Source organism: Adiantum capillus-veneris, chromosome 2, assembly GCF_014529385.1.
Source record: "Adiantum capillus-veneris isolate H3 chromosome 2, ASM1452938v2, whole genome shotgun sequence".
NCBI lineage: Eukaryota > Viridiplantae > Streptophyta > Polypodiopsida > Polypodiales > Pteridaceae > Adiantum > Adiantum capillus-veneris.
This window is the reverse complement of record NC_140932.1, coordinates 73,860,483-73,881,577: the sequence shown is the minus strand read 5'-3', so window position 1 is coordinate 73,881,577 and position 21,095 is coordinate 73,860,483. Positions and strand designations below refer to the sequence as shown.

The window sequence follows — 21,095 nt, the reverse complement described above, 5'->3', positions numbered from 1 at the left end:
TTCTTTTGCAGCCTAATAGGGCACTCCGCTACTCGATGTGGTCCACCACACTCGTGGCATTGAAGAGGTGGCCTCCTAGCCTGGGTGTTGATATTTTGACCTCTGGATGCGAGAGCAGCAGCTTGATCAACCGGCTTGACTTGCCCCCAACAATCTTCCATGTAGTATATAGGACACTCTTCCAATGTATCAAGTCCGTAGGCAATACTAGTGTCTATTTCCTCCTCACAGCCATCTGCATAAGCATTTGATGGCTTGCAACCCACTTGGTTCATAGGGGCGACTCTTGGATGCGGGGGCTGCGGTCCTAGCACAGGAGGTGGTAGTGGTGTAGCTTGTACAACATTTTGAGATCTAGGGACCATGTGTTGCGGTAGTTGCTCAACAGGTGGAGTAGACATCAATACAGGAGCTCGAGGCGCATCCGTCCAGGCTACAGGTGGTCTATTTGCCATCATACGTTTGATCATTAAACAATCCTTAGCTTGGTGACCATACCTACCACATGCGTTGCAAGTTCCATTAAATTTTACTTTAAACGTAGGGCACTCACTAGTGCTATGTGGACCTAAGCAAATGGAACACCATTGTTGCTCCCTTCTTGGATACATGTGACTATTTTGAGGGGGTCGATTATCCTTAAGAGACTCTTGGATTGCCTTGGTGAGGTCTGTCAAGAATGTCTCAAATACCTTTGGCTCATTGGCAATGGGCTTTGCAGTCATGGGTTCATACTCAATGGCTTGTGAGCTAGTGGATCTCGTGTCAGTAGACACCCTCATGCCTGCTATCATCAAGTTGTCCTCTAATTGGATTGCATTGGCAGTGACATCTTCCCAGGTTGTGATACCTCTAATCACTAGTCCATTATAGATTCCTTCATTCCTCAACCCTCGAATGAATCGATCAAGCAGTTGGTTATTGTTGAAGCGCTCATTTACAGGGCAACGAAAGTTTAAGTGCTTTAGACGACTAATGAAGTCCCTTACTGACTCTCCTTCTTTACGTTCGGCCTTCTGTAGCTGAGATGCTACACCCCAAAGCACACCTTCTCGTATGTACTCCTTTAGAAACAACCTTCGAAGGGTAGGGTAGATTGTTTTCTCGTCCATCCTTAGGGTCCTATACCAATCTCCAGCCTTCCCACTTAATGTCAAGCTTAAGGCATTGCACTTATGTAGTTCGTTGCGTTGCCCTAAGGAATCACATACTTGTTCAAACACTTCAATGTGTTTCCTAGCATCTTCGTCCCCATTGAATTTTTGCGTGAGTTTGGCAATTTGTACTGCCTTACTTCTAGGCTCTCTATCAGATGCGTGACGCATATTTTCCGCGATAGATCGACCTATGGTTTGAGCAAACGCTGCCAAGTCACCTATGTGAGGAGGCAGGGCCGGTGGAGGTACTCTTGGAATCATATGTGGGAGAGGAACGGGTACCGGTCTTGGCATATGTGTGGATGATCCAGGATATGGAACATAACCGGGCATAGGTCCACTCGGATAAGGGCTAGGGAGCGGCACTCGAGGAGCGTAAACAAGTGGTACTATTGGAGGTGTGGGGGCCATGTGTGCATAAGGGGCTAGAGGCACATACGGTCGAGGCCCCATATTAGGTACTACGACACTAGGTAGTGGCACTGCGCTAACCGTAGATGTCATCGGTACATTCTCTGTCAGGCTTATCCCTGGAGTGAGCACTGTGTTTTCCTTGATAGAGGGTTGAGCCAAGTTAGGGAAGCTAAAGTTTTCGCTCGGAGGCTCAGATTGCATAGAGACCCCAGGTGAAATGACGTAAGATGGGTCCATGGGGCTCATTAGAGGAGTCTCCGTTTGTGATAGAGTAGGCTGTTGAGCCTTGCTCGTATCCAGAAATCTCATGGGGCCAGTTGAGAGTATATTTACCCCTCAGTTTTGCCTTTCTGATTGAATAATGCCATGGATAACATTACAGATCATTTTCTGTTGATCTTCGATGCTCGTGGCACTAGAGGTGGATTGTACAATCTCTATCCATCCTACATGGTAGGCGTGGCCAGAGTGTAGATCCGTCAACACCTCAGTGTGGAGGTCGTATGTCCAATGATCATTAATGAACCATCCTTCTAGAGTCGACGTGTTAACGGTTTCTTGTGAGGTAGAAGCAATATTGCTCCCCGTGGTTTTACTTGTCACCAACGGTACTCTAGAGGGAACTTCTGAAGGAGGCAACTCAACAGGGCCTTCTTGGTAAGAAGTTGGTAGGATATCCACATGGACACTCTTTGGGGGTGTGGGGTCCACGTGCGATGTGAAAGGAGATTCCACTTCCCCACCCCCTTCGTGTGCTTCATTTGCATCAGGTTCCGAGCGAGTAGCTCTACCTAATGTTTCCATGAAACGGCTAAACATACTAGTACTAGGTTGTGGAGCTTCGGGAGGTGCATGGCCTTCTCTCTCATTGTTTTGGGTAGGGTATGCTTCCATGATTTCTGAGTCGGAGGAGGAATCACTAGCGGCTATTTTAGGGTCTTGGGTGGTGCTACCTTGTGTCCCCGCTGAGGGTCTAGAGCTTATCGTGGATGGGTAATGGGTGTCCGTATGAACAGAGGCACCCTCAATATGCTCGTGTTCTAGCACTCGTCCAGAGCGTAAGTGCATGTGCTTTTGATACCCTGAGGTGTCAAAAAGCTGCTCTAGGAGGCTTTGTGACTAGTTTTTAGCGTGTTTTTTGTTTGTTTTTTTGCTAGATTTTTTAGAGCGTGTCGTGGAATGGGCCGTGTGATAGCTCGAAACGAGCGTATCGGTCAGAGGGTCGTGCCGTGCTTTACAGCCCTCCGTTTGGTCACTCTATGCCCTCGGAATCCCTAAAACTGTCAATTTCCAGTAGGGAACTAGGCCCAAACTAGAAAGTCTAAGGGTGCAAGTGGGAAGAGAAAGGAGGAGAGTGGAGGACTTGTCCCACATGCTCTCGTTCTCTCTTAAGGGAGTAGGGTACATATATAAGAGTGAGTCTAGTATATACCATAAGACTGAGGACTGAGGCCTGGGCTTGGGCTTGGGCTTGGGCTTGGGAAAATGATCCCGATCGGGCTTGGGCTTGGGCTTGGGCTTGGGAAAATGATCCCGATCCCGATCTATCTTTTATACAAACCAACCCGTCCGTTTTAAGAGTCACGTTTTTTATTTTCGAAAAATTTAGCCGCCCGCTCGCTCGCGTTTTTATTTTCTGATTTTTTTTAATTTTTTTTTCAAAAAAAATCTTTTTTTTTTTAATGCAGAAAATACAGAAATTGAAAATGCAGAAATGCAGAAAATTGAAAAAACGCAGAAATGCAGAAAATTGCAGAAATTGAAAACGCCGAACTTGAAAATGCAGAAATTACAGAAAATTGAAAAAACGCAGAAATGCAGAAAATTGTAGAAATTGAAAACGCTGAACTTGAAAATGCAAAAATTGCAGAAATTGAAAAAACGCAGACAATAGCAGAAATTGAAACTTGACAGCAAATGCAGAAAACGCAAAAAACAGAAATCTCCACACACTCCTTCCCTGCCTTTCCTATGATAGAAATTGCACCACAAGGAAGCGTAAAGTGCTAACCGAGCTTAGTGTAGGGCATATCCCCGACAGCGGCGCCAAAAATGTACGCTCCTTGCCGCACTGTCGAAGCAAGGGACTTGCCAATACACCGTGTGCGAGCCACAAACGGCTCCAAGCACACAACAAGCCTAAACTAGCAAGCTCAAGAGAACAAAGGGTGTGTCACTCACCGCTCTACGCTCGCCTTCGTGGTGGATTCCTCGCCGCGATGAAGAAGAAGCTGCAGTCGTGCCGCGCTCAACCGCTTCGCCGCCGTCGTGCCTTCGTAATGCTCGATCGCACACACACTCTCCCTCTCTCTCTCTCTCTCTCTCACACACACACACAAGGAGGTGAAGAAGAAGAAGATGGAGATGGAGATGGAGCAAGAGCACTCTTCTATTGCACAAATGAGAGAATGAGTAAAAATTAGGTTTAGTTGGCTTTTATAGGAGCTCACCCCATTCACACTTGGGCGCCCATGCTTAACCAACTAATCCCTTGAATGTCCAAGTTAAAGTGCGCCTCTCATCGGCGATCACTCTACCTTTCCCTATTGGTCCGACAAGCCCGGTACCTGACTCTAAATAATACAATGTTTATAGATCATAGGGTGTCCGTGTGCCGTGAGGGTTAACACACTCTCTCTCTCTCTCTCTCTCTCTCTCTCTCTCTCTCTCTCTCTCTCTCTCTCTCTCTCTCTCTCTCTCTCTCTCTCTCTCTCTCTCTCTGTCACTTACTCTGACATGATATGTGCAGTCTTGGATTGCTGACAAGGATGACTTCCTTCGGCGGCGGACTCGAGAGTATCGTGGAAGGGATGCGGCCCTAGCGCAGTACCTTTCAAAGCTTTATGAGTCGTCGATAGTAGTTTTTCACAATTCCATGTCACAAGAGGGTTCAATAGCAACTTACACATTCAAGACACTATCACGCTTCTTGGGTGGACCCGTGCTGCCCAAAAGTGCAAATAAAGTCATTCTTGTGGATAAAGTGTTTGCTAGAGATTGTTTTGGTTACTGCCCGGGCTATACAGGTGGTCAGGCAGCGTATTACTACACCTACACAGCAATGGCACTAGCTCTTGGTAGACAAAACCCAGATGAACTTTTAGAGTATGGCAAACATCTCATGATTCGTTACAAGGGTGACGTGCCAAAAAACAAAATTGAACCTTCAAAATCTTGATACACTTCAAGTAGCAATTGTATAAGATCATGTATTACATAAATTTTGTACAATGTCATCCACTCAGAGTATCTTTCACATACACCATTGTCTCTCTCCACCTTCGTTGACTTTCACGAGCTCTGAAGTTGTTGTATGCCATTGATCTTTTAACTTTTTGTTGTTGTAAATGTCTGATGGCTTGTGCTGTTGCTGAATTTGCCAAGACTTCTTTTGCCTGCATTCGATGAATTATTCTTCGATAGAACCATTCAAATAGTTCTCTCAAATTGTTAGACTTGATTCGAGAGCCACCATGTCGTGTGTGCCTGAAATAAACATTTCTCGCCATGTAATGAGACTTTTCCATCCCTTGGGTATTCCATATTGCCGGGTTCCCATACTTTTGTATAAAATATGGTAAATGATTGAAGATGATGTGCTGGATATGAAAACAGATTAGTTAGAATGTTTTACACTCACATAGTTGCACATAAAAGAGAATCAAATACACGATAATACCATGTAGTGAGTAATCTGGGTGTCTGTCCATGCTATCTTGAATGATTTTTTAAGAAGGTTGAGATTCTCCTTGAACTTGTTCATATCACCTTGTGACCAGTCATCTTTGTCGCACATCAAAAATAGGATGTCTATTGATTGCCAAACCTCCGCCTTCGCGTTACGAGTAGTTGGTTCTTGGTCTTTGACTGCAATATGTAGCTTTTTCCAGCTCTGATACTCTACCTTGCTAACATAAGATGTGTTATATATTTTTCCATGTTTTGTTAGCTTCGGATCTCTTGTACCTTGGGGTTTAGATAAAAACCTCCGTGCCTTCACCCCACCGATGGATGGTTTGCATGGGACATCCTTCTCAGCAGTTGATCTCTTTTCATCCCGCTGGATTTTCACATTGCCACCATGAAGCCCCATATCCGACAGTACCAATTCTAAGCACTGCAGGGCTACTTGTCGCTCTGCTGATTTCTTAATCTTCCAAGAAAACCCGATATATAAGTAGACCAATTTCTCCACAATTCTACAAAGGGCATGCATTGTACAGATGTGGTGGACATTCACAAGTAGTATTTTCAAAACCGGTCGAAAAGCAGGATCCTCAATGTGACGTGTTGGAGCTTTTCTCCACCACTTTGGGTCCATGACCTTTGCAGGCTCCATGCAGAACAAACACGGCGACTTTGCCATTGCACCCATTCCACAATTATACATGCACTTTAATGTTTTGAGGTCACCTGCAAGATGCCACTGAACTTGAAAGTCTCCCCTTCCATCTAGACGTAGTACCTCTCCCTGGTTAGTCTATCGATCAATCATCTCCGGAATATTAGTTCGATGGAACACCCAATATAGAATCTCATGATCTTCTTTCTTTACCTGCAACACAAAATCAATGAGACTTAAGTAGATGTGAACATTTGAGCTTACCTGAGAATCTCGCTTACCTCAAACGCACCAAGCCACCATATGTTAGATTCTGATTGAACACTAAAATACAAAGGATCATCACTGGGACACGTTGAGAGGGCTCTATTCATTAAAGTAATAGTAACACGCTCTAGCTTTTTCTCTTTAACAAGCTCACACTCATCCAGTTTTAACACAAAATGTAATACCCCTCGTGACTCTTCAAATGTGATGTTGTAAAACTCCACCATTCTCTTCTGTAACATCTGCAGGTCCATAAAAATATTATTGAACTCATCATATGCCATGTTTGCTCCATGGCCATTGTAAGTTGATTTAATATGAAAGGGCTGTCCAAGATAGTCTCCCTGTGCCTCGTTAAGCTGAAGCCTCTCTTTCCAAACACTTGAGGCTGATGGTAGAAGTTTGGATTTTATACCCTTCTTAACAAAGATGGACGAGACAGACTTTTGGATAGCCGAATATCCTCTTTTGCTTAGACCAAGTGAATCAAGTGTGCCTTGTATCTCTTTTGCAGGCACTGAGTTCTCTGAAATAAAACGGTCCACTACACTTCGTTGTAAGACCTTAAACTTCTTGTCGTGTACTATATCTGCTGCCAGGCTTCTACTTATAAGTGGCTTCAATCTCTTTCCTATAGTGGCTTTGGGGTCAATGTTTTCCTTGTCAGGATAGATTGAATCTCTACATGAAGACAATGCATAAGTAAATAACAGAAAATTTGCTTCACTAACACTATTTAGGCACATAAAAACAATGCATAACAAGAAAAAACAAAAAGATTACTTAACTAAGACAATGTAGCCAACCAAGAAGCATCACCTTAATGCTCGGATTCTTTTCTTGAGACCTCCGGATGCAACCTGCAATGTTTCAAGATTGCGCAATTTCTTCTTTCGGATACGACCACCCAAGATGGTGTCCTTCATTTGACAACTTCGCACCTTTCCTTTCAGTTCTTGTACCTCTGTTTTGTGTTGAAAAATGGTAACCTGATCTGTAGAATGTAAATGTGAAAGGCGAACAATCTCACATTGTTGAGCTTGGAGAATGCCCTTGTAAGTTTCAGCTTCTCTTGTAAGAGATTTACAATAACCCAGAAGGCCCTTTTCTCCATCACCAGCAAAGGTCAATAAGCTTGTAGGATTGACAAACGGTGGAGACGCCTTAGTCATTGGATTCTTAGGGTAGAGAGATCCTCTCGTCCAGATATCTATGTGTTTAGCTCCCTGAGCTCTGAGCGTGTCTATGGAAGCGGGAGGTATATGTGTGTTTGTTTTACTACGCTTAATCAATGGTTGGTACTCATTGTCCAAATCAATGTGAAGGTGATATTTGGCTCGTTTCTGGGTAACATTTGTGCCATTTGAGGAGTGCGTCATTAGCCAAATGTGCAGGTTTAATGGAAAGTGAATAGCGGTTGCGCCTTCGTCCCTCCATGTTAGCCTCATTCCCTCCATATTGACGAGGTTCATTCAATGCAACTGAAAAGAGGATTATCCCTCAATCACTACGAACGAATGTTCAGAAGAGTAAGGAATCTACTTAAAGTACACTTTTTGAACTTTTACTATGAAAGACCCAGCTCTATTATTTGCCATTTTTTCTAGAGAGAGAGTGCAAAAAATACATTTTCTTAGAAGGCCCTCCAAATGACCTCCGAAATTCCCTAATGTGGACGCAGACATTCGACGCCAATTTTTTTATGAATGTCATGAGAGTCCAAGTTCAAGGCACCCAGGTATTAAGAAAACTTACACTCTTGTACAATGACATTTTTACTGTCTAGGTTTATATGGTTATGTTCAAGACTATGTCTTGCATTGTCAAAAATGTCAAGTCAACAAAGCAGAGCGCCTGAATGCAGGAGGACTCTTACATCCTTTGGAGATTCCCAATGGAAAATGGGAAAGTATCTCTATGGATTTCATTGTGGATTTACCAACCACTGTATGAGGTCATGATTCGGTATGGGTGATTGTAGACTGGTTGACAAAACTTTGCAAGTTTATTCCAACGAAATCAACAATAAAGACTCCGAAATCAGCTAAGTTATTTGTGGACAATCTGTATTGGTTGTATGGATTGCCAAGTAACATTGTGAGTGATCATGACCCAAGTTTAACAGTCACTTATGGAGAGTTATGTTTAAATGATTGGGTACACAACCCAACCTAAGTACTACAGATCACCTTGAAACAGATGGTCAGACTGCATGAGTCAAACAAATGCTAGAGGGATATGCTACGAGCGTACGTTAGCAAAAAGTAATCAAATTGGGAAGATTATCTTTCTATTCTCAAGTTTGCTTACAATAGTGCTAAGCGTGTTACGATTGGATTTAGTCCTTTCATGCTCATGTATGGTTTTCAACCTAGGTCACCGTTTATAGTGGGATTGGCAACTAAAAAGCTCCAACAAGTCTAGGAGTTTCTCTAAGACCATATGGAAATGTTGAGACTGGCTCGTCAAAATGTTCGACCAGCACAGGATTGATATAAGAAGTATGCTGATGAGAAAAGTCGGCAAGTTACCTTCACAAAAGGGAAAGAGGTCTTTTTGGGTGTGCCAGAACATTCAAAAAGTCTACAGATTGGGCCAGCAACCTAAATTATCTCTGAGATATTGTGGGCCTTTCAAGATACTCCAGCAAGTTGGTGATCAAGCCTACAAACTCTTATTACTAGTGCACTCTTGTATCCATCCGATGTTTCATGTAAGCCGTTTACACAAACACTTGCATGGGGATGTAAATGGAATTGACCAACAGATTTTGGTTGATTTCATTGAGCCTCCAGTTCGCCGACTGCATGAACATGAGCGCATCTTAGACTATCATGATTTATGCACTCACCATCATGAACGTCGACAAGATTTAGTCAAGTGGAAAGATCGACCTAAAGAAGGTGCCACTTGAGAAAACATTAGTGTTGTGAAGAAGAAGTTTTCCACTTTTGTTTTCGAGACGAAAACACTTCTCCAAGGGGGGAGTAATGTAAGGCCAAGGGCAACCCAAGGGGTCATGGACTTAAGCCAAGGGCCTGGACGGCTTAAAATGTGGACTGGGGATCCAATCAGTCTAGGGCTACGAGCCACACGGTCTATATATTAGGTGGTAGGGAGGTGGATCTCCTAAGCTAGTCCCTTGGGTTCTTAGAGGCAGAGTTGAGAAGCGAGGGTAGGGTTTGATGATGCTAGCGGGCGGGGTTAAAGCCTACCCGTGCGGATGTGCCCTTAATGAACTTTTGTATAAAGGCTTGGGCAGCGTTTTGCACATGCCAACAAAGTGGGGCTCATACGGCTGCAAGTTGTCCTTTCCTTGCATTCAGCTTGTCTTCTTTTGTTCAACGATGCCTGGCCCAATCCAAGTCTACCAAAAATGTTAGAGTTGGCTTCCAAGGGCAACATTTCACAAAAGGAGACAAATGGTTGTGATCTCAACAAAAACCTGTCAACTATGCCATGTGAAACCTACCTTATCATGCTACATTAGCAAAGTCCTAGTTCATGAGCCTAGACTTATGAGCATGATCTATAACAATTTTATGTTAACCTAAGGGCTACGAAAAACCCTCATTTTAGCCTCTCGAAGACACACCAAAGCACTAGTTTTCCTGTGGAATTATTAAAGAAATTTATCCCATGGAAATGACTCTATAGTTGTATACGTGTGTGTGCATGCACATGTATACGTGTGTATATGCTGATCACTATCAATAGAAGCATCAAGTTGGTATGAATCTAGTGCAAATACATGATTTGGATGGGAGCTTTGTGTACCACAAAAACACGGGATATTTTTTGTTTTGTAGTTATATCAACTCAATACATTAATTTCGGGGGATGGGAGTTCTTAATGGAAACATTGGTTTTGATGTGTGTATGCAAGATCCTTGTCAAATTGTGAGATCTTCGCCACACTTGCACTTGCATATGCATGTACAAGTTGCAATGCTCAATGTGTGATCCTCCTTCTTATGATCATTTGCAGATGGTTAAATCTAGATCAAATCAAATAGCTAACAAATAGATTTATGGTTAGAATTGAGGGCCATCCATCCGGCTGTAACTCAATATCATCTTTGAGTCATCGAGGAAAATCTCTATCTCATACTGGAGGAACCCTTTGTAATAAATTAACTTGAAAATCTTGTCATGGAGGACCAAGAGGAGATTGATGTATTAGAGTCAAATTCTTATCAACACAGCAAAACAAAACAAGGCTCTATATTATTGAGAGGATAAATACACTACATTTTATTACGAGGTAGAGACTCCAATGGAAGTTAGCTTAGGTAACATGAAATCATTGTTCTGTACATGGTTGGGGGTTTCTAGTTGACCTTAGAGGGTAAACGCTTCAAACCTTAGCACCTACCAACTTCTTGAGGATCTTAATTTACATTATAACCTTTTCAAAAATGGGGGCAATGTTGTAGTACTTGAACAACTTTGTTGGGAATTGTGTGCATCAATCGAGGTAGTATTTCTTACCCTGTCTAGTGGGAGGGTCGATGCCCTCAAGTTGCCAAGCCAAGAATGTTCAAATCGACCCTCAAGTTACCAAGCCAAGAATGTTCAGCCTATGTGAATCAATTCAGGTAGTATTTTTTGTGGGGTATGCACTCAAGATGCCAAGTCAACAATGTTTACAACATACAAAAAACCATTTTAGTGACAATTGAGAGTTCGACCACAATGCCAATTCAAAAGTGACTTTAGTGCCATTAGCCAATGAAGACTTTAATTAAGGTTTCCTCTGCCAACAGTCAAGCAATTACTAACTAGCCATTTATCAAATGACAAAGGTTTTAGAATGATGACCAAAAAAAATTTGTATGTGGCATATGTGCCAAAGAGCATCCTATGGTTCAATGCCTTACCAAGTCAAATGTAGCCAAGCAAGAATTGCCAATGGTGACTAAGCGGTGTGAATTTGCATTCAATGGAGTATTGAAGTCCTAGCACATAACAAGATATTTGAGGGAGTTTTGTCTACGGGGGATGTTCTTTGGCTCTTACAAGATAATACACCGCCATTGTGCAGCTTATGTTCAAGTTGTATCACTAGATTGTGCTCTCTACATCACCTTCACTCTCTAGGCACAATTTGCAACCCCCAAAAAATTTACATCACCAACATTAGCATTCACCTATCTTTGCATGTACCAACATTGGGTTTGTCTTGCTCATAGAGCCAACAATCAAACATTAAAGAACTCGTCTTTCCAAATTTTCTATAGTTGGATTCACCAACTTGAGATATTTTCATATGTTCATTGTTTGAATGAGTTTCCCTCAAAGTTTCATGTATACTCTTTCTAAATGCTAACACTATTACCGAAACTTCTTTGCAGTAAGTACCTAAGATTATGATCAACTATAGAAAGAGCAACAAAACACTCGAGTAAAAATTGACTTCTTTGGCACACTAAAACAAAGTCTTTCCCCCTTTAGTTTGGTGGATCAATGCACTTTGACCTACTCTCTTTTTTGGCCTACAAAGTCCTTAGAAAAGTGTGAAACTCTTGGGAGCAATTATGGCACGATGGATAAGGCTTGTTATTTAGTGCCACCTGGCATTGTTAATCATAGCCAACTTTTTTCTTCCTTCTCATTTAAGAGGGGCATTAACTATTCATCATCTCATGTAGGCCATTGTGAATATACAGTTGACACTTGTCTTTAGTCAAGTCTCTTTGTTGCCTCTCCTTTACCTGTCCCTTGTCCTTCATTCATTCAATCTTTCCCTTGCTTTGAAAAAATACCTTCCAAAACATGATGGAGAGGGAAATGATAATAAACAGTCAAAAGACTTCCAGAAGATTTTCCAGACCTTAATCTTTTCTTAGATTTGTCTAATCCTTCTGCTTTTTCATTCCTCCCGTTGGTCGAAAAAATCCTTAGTTTCCTATAATATGTGTTTAATTCATTTTGCTGTGAGCCATCAATATGAAACTAGTATATCATCATGTCTGCCACAACAATCATTGATACATCAATGGCTGATCCTCCATTTCTGCATCTGCATATATGTTGAACATGAAAATATGAGCTGCGACGTCCTTCTCATCACACACAACTGCATGCTTAAAAGCTTGACATGCAAGCTCAACAATGCCCCATTTACGGCATGCACCCAGCAAACTGCATGACATCACAATATCAGGATGAAAAGGTATCTCTCTAACGATCAACAATGCTCTATCTAGCTGCCCAGCACGGCCAAGCATGTCAACCACACAAGTAAGGTGCTCGATGGACGGTATCACTTTTTGTTCACAGCACTCAATATGGAAATAGGTCTCAGCTCTATCAGTCACACCTTCGTGATTGCAAGCATACAATATACCAAGAAAACTAGCAGAATCTGGTTTAAAGCCTTCCTCTTCCATTCCTTTTGAAATGTGAAAAGCATTTTCACTATCACCCAGCAAGGCATAACCAGTGATGAGTGTGTTCCATGAGACTAGGTCTCTTTCTTTGCAACCATTGGAAACCTCCAAAGCATTACACAATAAGCCACATCTAGCATACATGCTTATCAATGCATTGATAATATTGACATTCCTACTGAATAAGCCGCCTCTTTCAATCTCAGCATGTATTTCCTGGCCAGTATCTAAAGCTCCATTGTTGCTACAGGCTTTCAAAATGCAACCAAATGCGATAGCATCCAAAGAGACACCCTGAAGCTGCATTTGTTTGAAGTAGTTGAGTGCTTGGTCACCTTGATTGCAGATTAAGAAACCCGTCAGCAATGTATTCCACGAAACTATATCTCTGCTTGGGAGCTTCTGGAATACCTTCTGTGCTTCCCTGAGACATCCATGCCTAGCATACATGTCAATCACTGCATTACCAACAGAAAGATCTCTATGCATTAGCCCTTTTCTTACAGCATCAGCATGTATCTCTCTGCCCTTTGACAAAGCTTCAGAACTACCACATGCTTTCAAGATGCAAGTGAACGAGACAGTATCAGGCAAAAGCCCCTCTGATTTCATTTGTGCAAAGCAAATGAGCGCTTGTTCACCATGCTTCAATTTGGCATATCCTGCAATCAGTACATTCCATGACACAGTGTTTCGAAGTGGGAACTTCTCAAGCAGCCTATGTGCCTCCTCAAGCCATTCACACTTAATATACATGTCCAGCAGAGTATTATTGATTACAAGATCCCTGTTGAAGTAGCTTTGACTTGCAATTACGGCATGCATTTCTCTGCCTTTCTCCATAGCCGTAATGCTGCCACAGGCTTTCAATATGCTAGTGAATGTGACCACATCTGGGAGAGCACCCTCAAGTTGCATTTGCTGAACACACTGGAGGGCCTCTTCACCACAGCCATGTTTTACAAACCCAAAAATTAAAGCATTCCAACATCGAATTCCTCGAGCTGAAAGCTTGTCGAACACTTCTTGGGCCATAGCAAGCAAGGAGAACTTCATGTACATATCAATCAGCTCAAAGCCAGCACTACCAAAAAGACCAAGCCTTTCAATTTCTGCATGTACATCTAGACCCTTCTCTATGGCACCCACACTGCCATATGCTTTTACACTGCAAACAAGAGTAACATGATCGAAATGAGTGCTATTTAGACGCATCTGATCTAACAATTGAACTGCTTCATTTCCAAATCCCTGATCTGCATAAGCTGATAACAATATGTTCCAAACAGAGGAGTTATAAGCTGGGAGTTTTTCGAACACGTTCATAGCTTCTTGGAAGAAACCACTATACGCATACAGTTCAACAATCATCCCAGCAAGAACAAGCTCTGTATCTTCAAGTAGCAGACCCCTTGCAACCAGTTCTGTATGTATGTCCATGCCAATTTCTACAGCTTTATTGCTGTTACAAGCTTTCAAGATGGCAGAAAATGTGATAAGGTTTGGAGAAACACCCTCGACTTGCATTCGCTTAAAACAGTCAACTGCCTCTTCACTGTGTTTGCAGTAAGCATATCCAGAAATGAGGGCATTCCATGAGACTGTGTCTCGAGATGGAAGCTTTTTTAGCACTTCGTCTGCCTCTTGGATGGAGCCGCATTTGCCATACATGTCAACCAAAGCATTACCAAGATGTCCTTCTAAAAACCCTTTACAAACAGCATTGGCATGTATTTCTCTAGCTGTATCAATGGCTCCAATATTCCCACAAGCTTTCAAGCTACAAGCTAGTGTAACGGCATCTGGTGAAACACCCTCATGCTGCATATGATCAAAGCAATAAAGCGCTTGTTCACTTTGTTCATGGTCTGTATATCCCCCAATCAACATGTTCCACAGCACCACATCTTGGTTTGGAATGCTGCTGAACACTTTATTTGCTTCTACAAACAGTCCACACTTACAGTACATGTCAACCACCGAATAGGACACACTTGCATCACTTTGAAGAAAGCTTCTTTTTTCAGCCTCTGCGTGCAATTGCCTACCATCAGCTGCGGCTCCGATGCAGCCACATGCTTTTAAACCATAAAGAAATGTAATGGAATCAGCTGAACAACCCACATGTTGCATCTGGCTAAACAAATGAAGGGCTTCAGAACCTTGCTCATGATCCACGAATCCTCCAATGAAGGTGGTCCATGCCACAGCATCTTTAACCAGAAGCTGATCAAACACTGCCTCCGCTTCTAGAAGCAAGCCACATTTGAGATACATATCCAGCAAGGAGCTACCAAGAATTGGGTCTGTCTCTAGCAAGCCATTTTTTATAATCTCAGCATGCAACTCTTTTCCCACTTCCGTAGCACGAATGCTTCCGCATCCTTTCAAGGAGCATGAAAACGTGATGGCATCTGGATGTATTCTCTCAAGTTGCATCTGCTTGAGACAATGCAGAGCTTGGTTACCAAGCATGTGTCTCACATAGCCACAAATCATAGCATTCCAGGCGTCAACACTGCAGCCACGACATTTGCTCAGCACTTCTTGTGCTCTTTCCAAAAAGCCACACTGCACATACAAATCAACAAGAGCACTGCAAAGATTGGAGCTTTCCAATAGCAAACCTCTTCTAGCAATCTCAGCATGCATTTCACAACCCTTATCAATGGCATCAATACTAGCGCAAGCTTTCAAGCTGCAAATGAAGGTTATAAAGCTGGGAGAAACTCCATCAAGTTGCATTTTTTCGACTAAGTAAAGCACTTTCTCGCTGTAACCTTGGTTTGTGTAGCCAGTTATCAGTGCATTCCACAAAACAACATTTTGGATAGGAAGTTGGTCAAAAGTTTCTTGAGCTTTTGCAAGCTCAGCAAATTTCACATACATGGAAACCAAGGCACTACCCACAAAAATGTCTTTTGACAAGAGACCCGTGTTCACAATCTCAGCATGAAGTTCACGGCCTCTTTTTAGATCTTTACGATTTACACAATCTTTCAACAGAGAAACGAAATAATGACGTGATTGAACGCCAATATCCTTCATTTTTCTAATGAATCAAGGATGACTTGCCTTTGGAAAAGTCATGTCTATATCCAGCCTTGGTTGGGGCTGCATACAAAACTGACAAAAACTTACCTCTCTGATGTTTCCCTTCTGAGCTGCTGGTAACCAAAAGCCTCACAAAGGAGTTTGATTTGCTGTCTATGGTGGTTGATAGTCATAGAGCAACCAAAAGCAAAAGACTGTCTCATGTTTTGAACGTTCCTTACTCATTGCTTGAGTCCTTGTGAAAGAAACACTCAACGAAATACGACGTGTTGTTCCCCAATGCCTCATTTGCAGCTGACATAGAGAACAACATTGCCCTGAATCAATAACTTGCATTGTGCACCTATTTCTGCATTTGGTAAATTGGAATCAAAAGCCTATACATTCAACAGGGACTAATACAGTTGCATTCTCCTGCCCGAAGCTTCACCGATTCTATCTATTCTCCTGGCTGTCCTGCCAGTGGAAGTCATCACATCGTGTGGGTTATCATCATCATCATCATCTCTCTCTCTCTCTCTCTCTCTCTCTCTCTCTCTCTCTCTCTCTCTCTCTCTCTCTCTCTCTATATATATATATATATATATATATATATATATATATATATATATATATATATATATATATACACACACACACACACACACACACACACACACACACACACACACACACACACACACACACACACACACACACACAAGCTTCATACTGGTATCTGGACGTTGCAACATGCGTGAAATTGGCAACATCGACCCCAGACCCCAGATTTCACTCGCCATCACCTTGAAGCAGAGGCACAAGAAAAAACAAGGTCGTCTACAGCGCCTGTGATCAAGTAAAATTTCTCTACACAAGCATGGAAGTACACAAGCATGGAAGTATGGGGTACCCAATCCTAGAAAATCAAGAAATCGATCATTAGTTTTAGAAGGAAAAGGGAAGAGGTTAGTGGAAGGCTAAGAATACGAGGCTAGGTGGAGTTCATGCATTCTGTTTCCAATTTAATTTATTGGTTCTCCCTCTTTTTCTCTCCCACTGAATGAGGTCGCGAGGCTAGCAGCGCTGACAAGAGTTAGTTCTGTTGGAAGGGATGAGAGAAGGCAAGGTCTGCAACCTCTCCTTTGTATGCAATGCAACACGCTTATGCTCCGAGAGTGCACTTCGCTGCAGGTGATGGTGAGAAGGCGGGACGGTTGGAGGAGGGGGCTGGGTTGGGGTGCTCATAGCTGCCCTGCGCCATGAGGAGGCATTGGATTGTAGGCGTCTGGTGAATCTCTCAAAATACTGATCAAGAGAGGTGCAGATTGGAAAAAAATTGGGCGAACAGCACCGAGATGGAGCAGATGAGAAGGGGAAGAGGGCCCGCCTGCCTTTGGAGAGATCTCCCTTCTTGGAACTGTGCCACAGCTCTCTCTGTCTCTCGCTTGCCTTCGGAGCTAGCCTTGAAAGAGCTCTCCCTTGGCAGCCAGAGTTCTCTGTGAACCGTCTTGCGGCCTGCACAAAGATAACTCTCTGTGTGCAGGCTGTTGTGGGTATCGCGAGTTGTGTTCGCGGATAGCATGTGGGGGGAAGGCGGAGTGTGTAAGAGATGTTGCGTGCAGAGGTGGAGGCAGCGACAACGATAGGCGAGGGCGACGGCATGTGGAGGACCACGTGGAAGGGGAGGGGGAAGATTCCAGTCACGAGGAAAGGAGGGTTAGGGGATATTGGGGGTATCCAATAAACAAATAGGTTTTCTTTATTGGAGAGCCAGAAGTAGCCATTAGTTAGTAGATGCATTCCAACATAATTCTTTAGTGTTTGTGTTTTTGTATTGTTATCCTTGGATGAGTGTCTAAACATGGATAGTTATCAGGATATTCACTCTTCTTTAGAGACCCTAGTGAGAGCATGCTTGACTAGTTTTTGAGAACATTTGCATGGTATTGCACATTAGTCACCAATGGTAGACCATGATAGATTCAGAATGTTGAGGTAATGGCTAGAAAATATGTATTTGGTTTTCATAGTTTGGATGATGATGTTTAAGGTAATTTCAATAAGTGGTACAAGGTATAGAAACCATTACTTTTATTATCCAGATGCCAAAAACTTCACAATAAATTATCTCTGATTTAGGATGCTTCCTGGCCTTGGGGTATTTTCATAATGCATTGTAAGACTATTAGTCATGACGTTTGAAAAAGAACATTGAGTTCGGTAATGTTTCGCTACATGTATGCCAAATGTGGTAATCCTATCAAAAAACACAATGCTTGGCAAGCTCTGTGTGTAGAATTTCATCTTTGTAACTCTTCGAGGAGTGTACATAGGTCTATAGCCAAAGGAATTTCTACCTTATGTCCATTGAGAGCCCAAAGTGTGCAAGTCGTACCAACTCCATGGTAGGACATAGCAACCCCTACTGTACTCGTAATATTCTCCCATGGAAGGACTTTCCCTCTCCTTGTCATAGTCCCTTAGCTGATTGCTACCTTACAATCATCCTGAAGATCAATGGAACACCTTCCCTTCTACCCTGGCATTGTTGTACCTACAAAGATCACCTTTGGCTGTAGCTCTTGCTTTAATGGTCTATCGACTTGATAAGGGTTTGAAGTAGCGATAGATCGTACAAGTCTCATTTTTCATAATAGGCCGTTTATTGCCAAAGACAACAACCGGTTGATAAGAAGGGGCTGCTAGCAGGACACACATACATTCTTGGTGGACCATTAAGGTACGCCACACCTCCTCCAGAAGCATGTGCATTAAGTCCAGAGCTATATCCTGGCCCTTGATAACCAAAAGAAAGGCTTAGCTTGCTCACTGGTGAGTTGTACGGGGCAAGACTTGCTACAAACGGAAAGCGCGGTTGCCCTGCAAAATACGTAAATAACACGTTGCAATCCATGAAAAGCACAAATCGGCATACCTGGCACAACCCATAGCGCATATGCAACGCCGTACTCGAACAAAGAGAGACAAAGAGTGGTAGAGAGAGAAAAGAAGCCTGCAGAGCAGGCGCACCTCCTAAAGCGGAGTGCTACACCAGCACGGCGAGAGATAAGAGAAGAGAGGAGAGAAGAATACACAGACACTAGGTGCAATCTCCCACCGTGCAAGAGAGAGCATTTCCCTCTTGCACGTATTATTTATAAATTTCTTGAATGCCCAAAAATGAGTACAAACTGGCCGGTCGGACATAAATGGCCAAAGCTCATAAAGCGCACTTGAATAATCAAATATACATAAAATGTAATATCCTTCTGCATAATCCATTATCTGTTGATGCTTTTGCCACCTATCAGCTGCAATAGATAATAAAATATCAATTCTATAACATACCTCTCCATTGGAAAGCAACTGTCCTCAGTTGCGAAGATAAAAATCTACAAACAATACTTGTCAAAAACAATCATTAGAAATATGTATTAAATAGTAAAAGAAAAATCCCATAAAATTAGATACATTGGTTATGCATACCGTCACTCCACATACTACCTATTCTAGTGTCCCATACCACTAGAATAAACAGTATATGTCATACCCTGATGAATCAGGATATCATTGGTCACACTCATCATTTTGTAAATCAATTCTCATCAATCTCAAGTTCACTTTCATAAATACTGTCGCGACAGAAAATGTTTATATACCAATTCCAAATTTAATTCCAAATCCAAATCCAAAATATCTTTCATTTTCTATACCCGGGTAACAAAATCATACCAGTTACAGTGGTGGCCAGCCAACACTGTAACAAAATCATACCAGTTAAAGTGGTTGCCTAAATTGGTGAATCTACACCAATAAGATGTGCTGCCTAAATCGACGCGAATGCTGCCTAAATAGGCGAATCTGCATTTGGTAGAAAAATTGTGAATCTGCAGTTTGTTGGTGTACTGCCTAAATCGGCGAATCTGCACTAGGATGAGCATTGACACATTGCCTAAATCGGCGAATCTATATGCATGTGACCAATGGACTAGACATGGCATAACAAGTAAAAAATAAATGACATGTTTAATATAAAATTGGAATAGACTGGAATGTGTTAGCAATCATCACACACCAACTGAGCTCATGTAAGTAGCAGTATGACAAGTCATCTCAGTAAAATCAAAGACAGTAGAACCCATGACATTAGAAACAATGGATATTGCAACATAATGTAAACAAGTAAGGGAGCATTTGAAAAAATTCTTGCCTGCTGGCTACAAAGGTGTTGGGGTATCTATAGGGGTGTGAGAATATCTGCAAAAAGACTCACTTAAAAGAAATCAAATATAATAAGCATTAATTTATCAAGCCACTATTAAACTAGACGATTCGCGCATAAGGAGATGTGGTGAAAGGTGGGGGAATTTGGAGGGGCCAAGATAAGAGAAGAGATGGGATAAGCACTTATGGTGAATTAGATAATGTTATTTTTAGGTCTAAAGAGACATAGAGGGATGTTACTTATCAGGGATAATTGTAATGATGTTTCAAGAGGGTATTATCGAAATGCGTTAAGGAGTGTCATACCTAGATATGAGAACATTATATGCAGATTTATCTACAAAAATTTTCAAAAAAAAACAAAGCACTAAAACCAATTGTTTGTTAAATTTAAGAAGATGTTAATAATGGCATATCAAATGCATTAACATTTGAAACGTTATGAAGGAAAATTTTGATGCCAATTTGTTTGTCCAGAAAAGAGAATGAAAGTAGACAACTTTTAGTACAAATGAGCGGATAAGAGATGTGTGGAAATTGACAGGGTGGTTTCCAAGATTGGGATGACTAGTGGATATCGGTCTTCAGAGAAAGTGAGGCCACACTCAATGTATGAATGTTAGGATAGGTCAAAAGCAGGTCTCCTAAAGTAGTTTACCTCAAATTCGGGCAGAGAGGTAAATATCCTTCAGTAAACATAGTCTTTTGCGAAGGAGTATTGGAAACATTGGCAGGGATGTGATACATAAGCAAATAAATGAAACTATATTAAGTAATATGTAACAAAAATTGCACTACCATTATACCATATGATGGAACAAAATAGAGCAATCAGTTTGAAATTGAATTCCATTACATCATTGTTTGTATATTATGCCATTAATTACGTATTGTAAGATTATATCCATTTGTAGTCGGGAGAGCAGTTACTTTAAGTGTTGATAGCTAGAAGTGGTTGTAGTTAAAGCTCTCATATGGTCATGCTTGTAATACTTAGGTCTGATACCTCTTGATCATGCGCAAAATATTGAAGGTTAGCAAAAATACATCCCAATGACAGATACCTAGCATGTCACATATGCGATAGGACAGTAGTACGTGAGCACCTCACACGAGACCAAAACCATAATAGAATTTTGAATATCAACCCCTAGCTTAGGTCGTGGTAATATAGTAATCTCGATATCCATCGTTTTATATATATAAAAAATTGAAACTTGAAAAACTTGATGATGTTGTTGATCTATTTTGACAACGATGTGA

At 41.9% G+C, this 21,095-nt stretch overlaps 1 protein-coding gene across 6 annotated transcripts; it reads right to left on the bottom strand.

Moving 5' to 3' along the window:
* Positions 1-11,580: 11,580 nt before the first annotated feature.
* LOC147462979 (pentatricopeptide repeat-containing protein At3g16610-like) lies at positions 11,581-17,296 on the bottom strand. 6 transcript variants are annotated; one of them, XM_086486524.1, is made up of 2 exons: positions 16,339-17,296; positions 11,581-16,082 (listed from the first exon to the last, which is right to left on the bottom strand). In XM_086486524.1, the coding sequence occupies exon 2, from the start codon at positions 15,618-15,620 to the stop codon at positions 12,165-12,167; it is 3,456 nt and encodes a 1,151-aa protein (XP_086342650.1). In that variant the 5' UTR covers positions 15,621-16,082; positions 16,339-17,296; the 3' UTR covers positions 11,581-12,164. The 6 variants fall into 6 exon arrangements, with proteins under 6 accessions (XP_086342650.1, XP_086342654.1, XP_086342657.1 ...); XM_086486528.1 differs by having other exon boundaries at positions 11,581-16,077; XM_086486531.1 differs by having other exon boundaries at positions 16,744-17,296.
* Between the last annotated feature and the right edge of the window lie 3,799 nt (positions 17,297-21,095).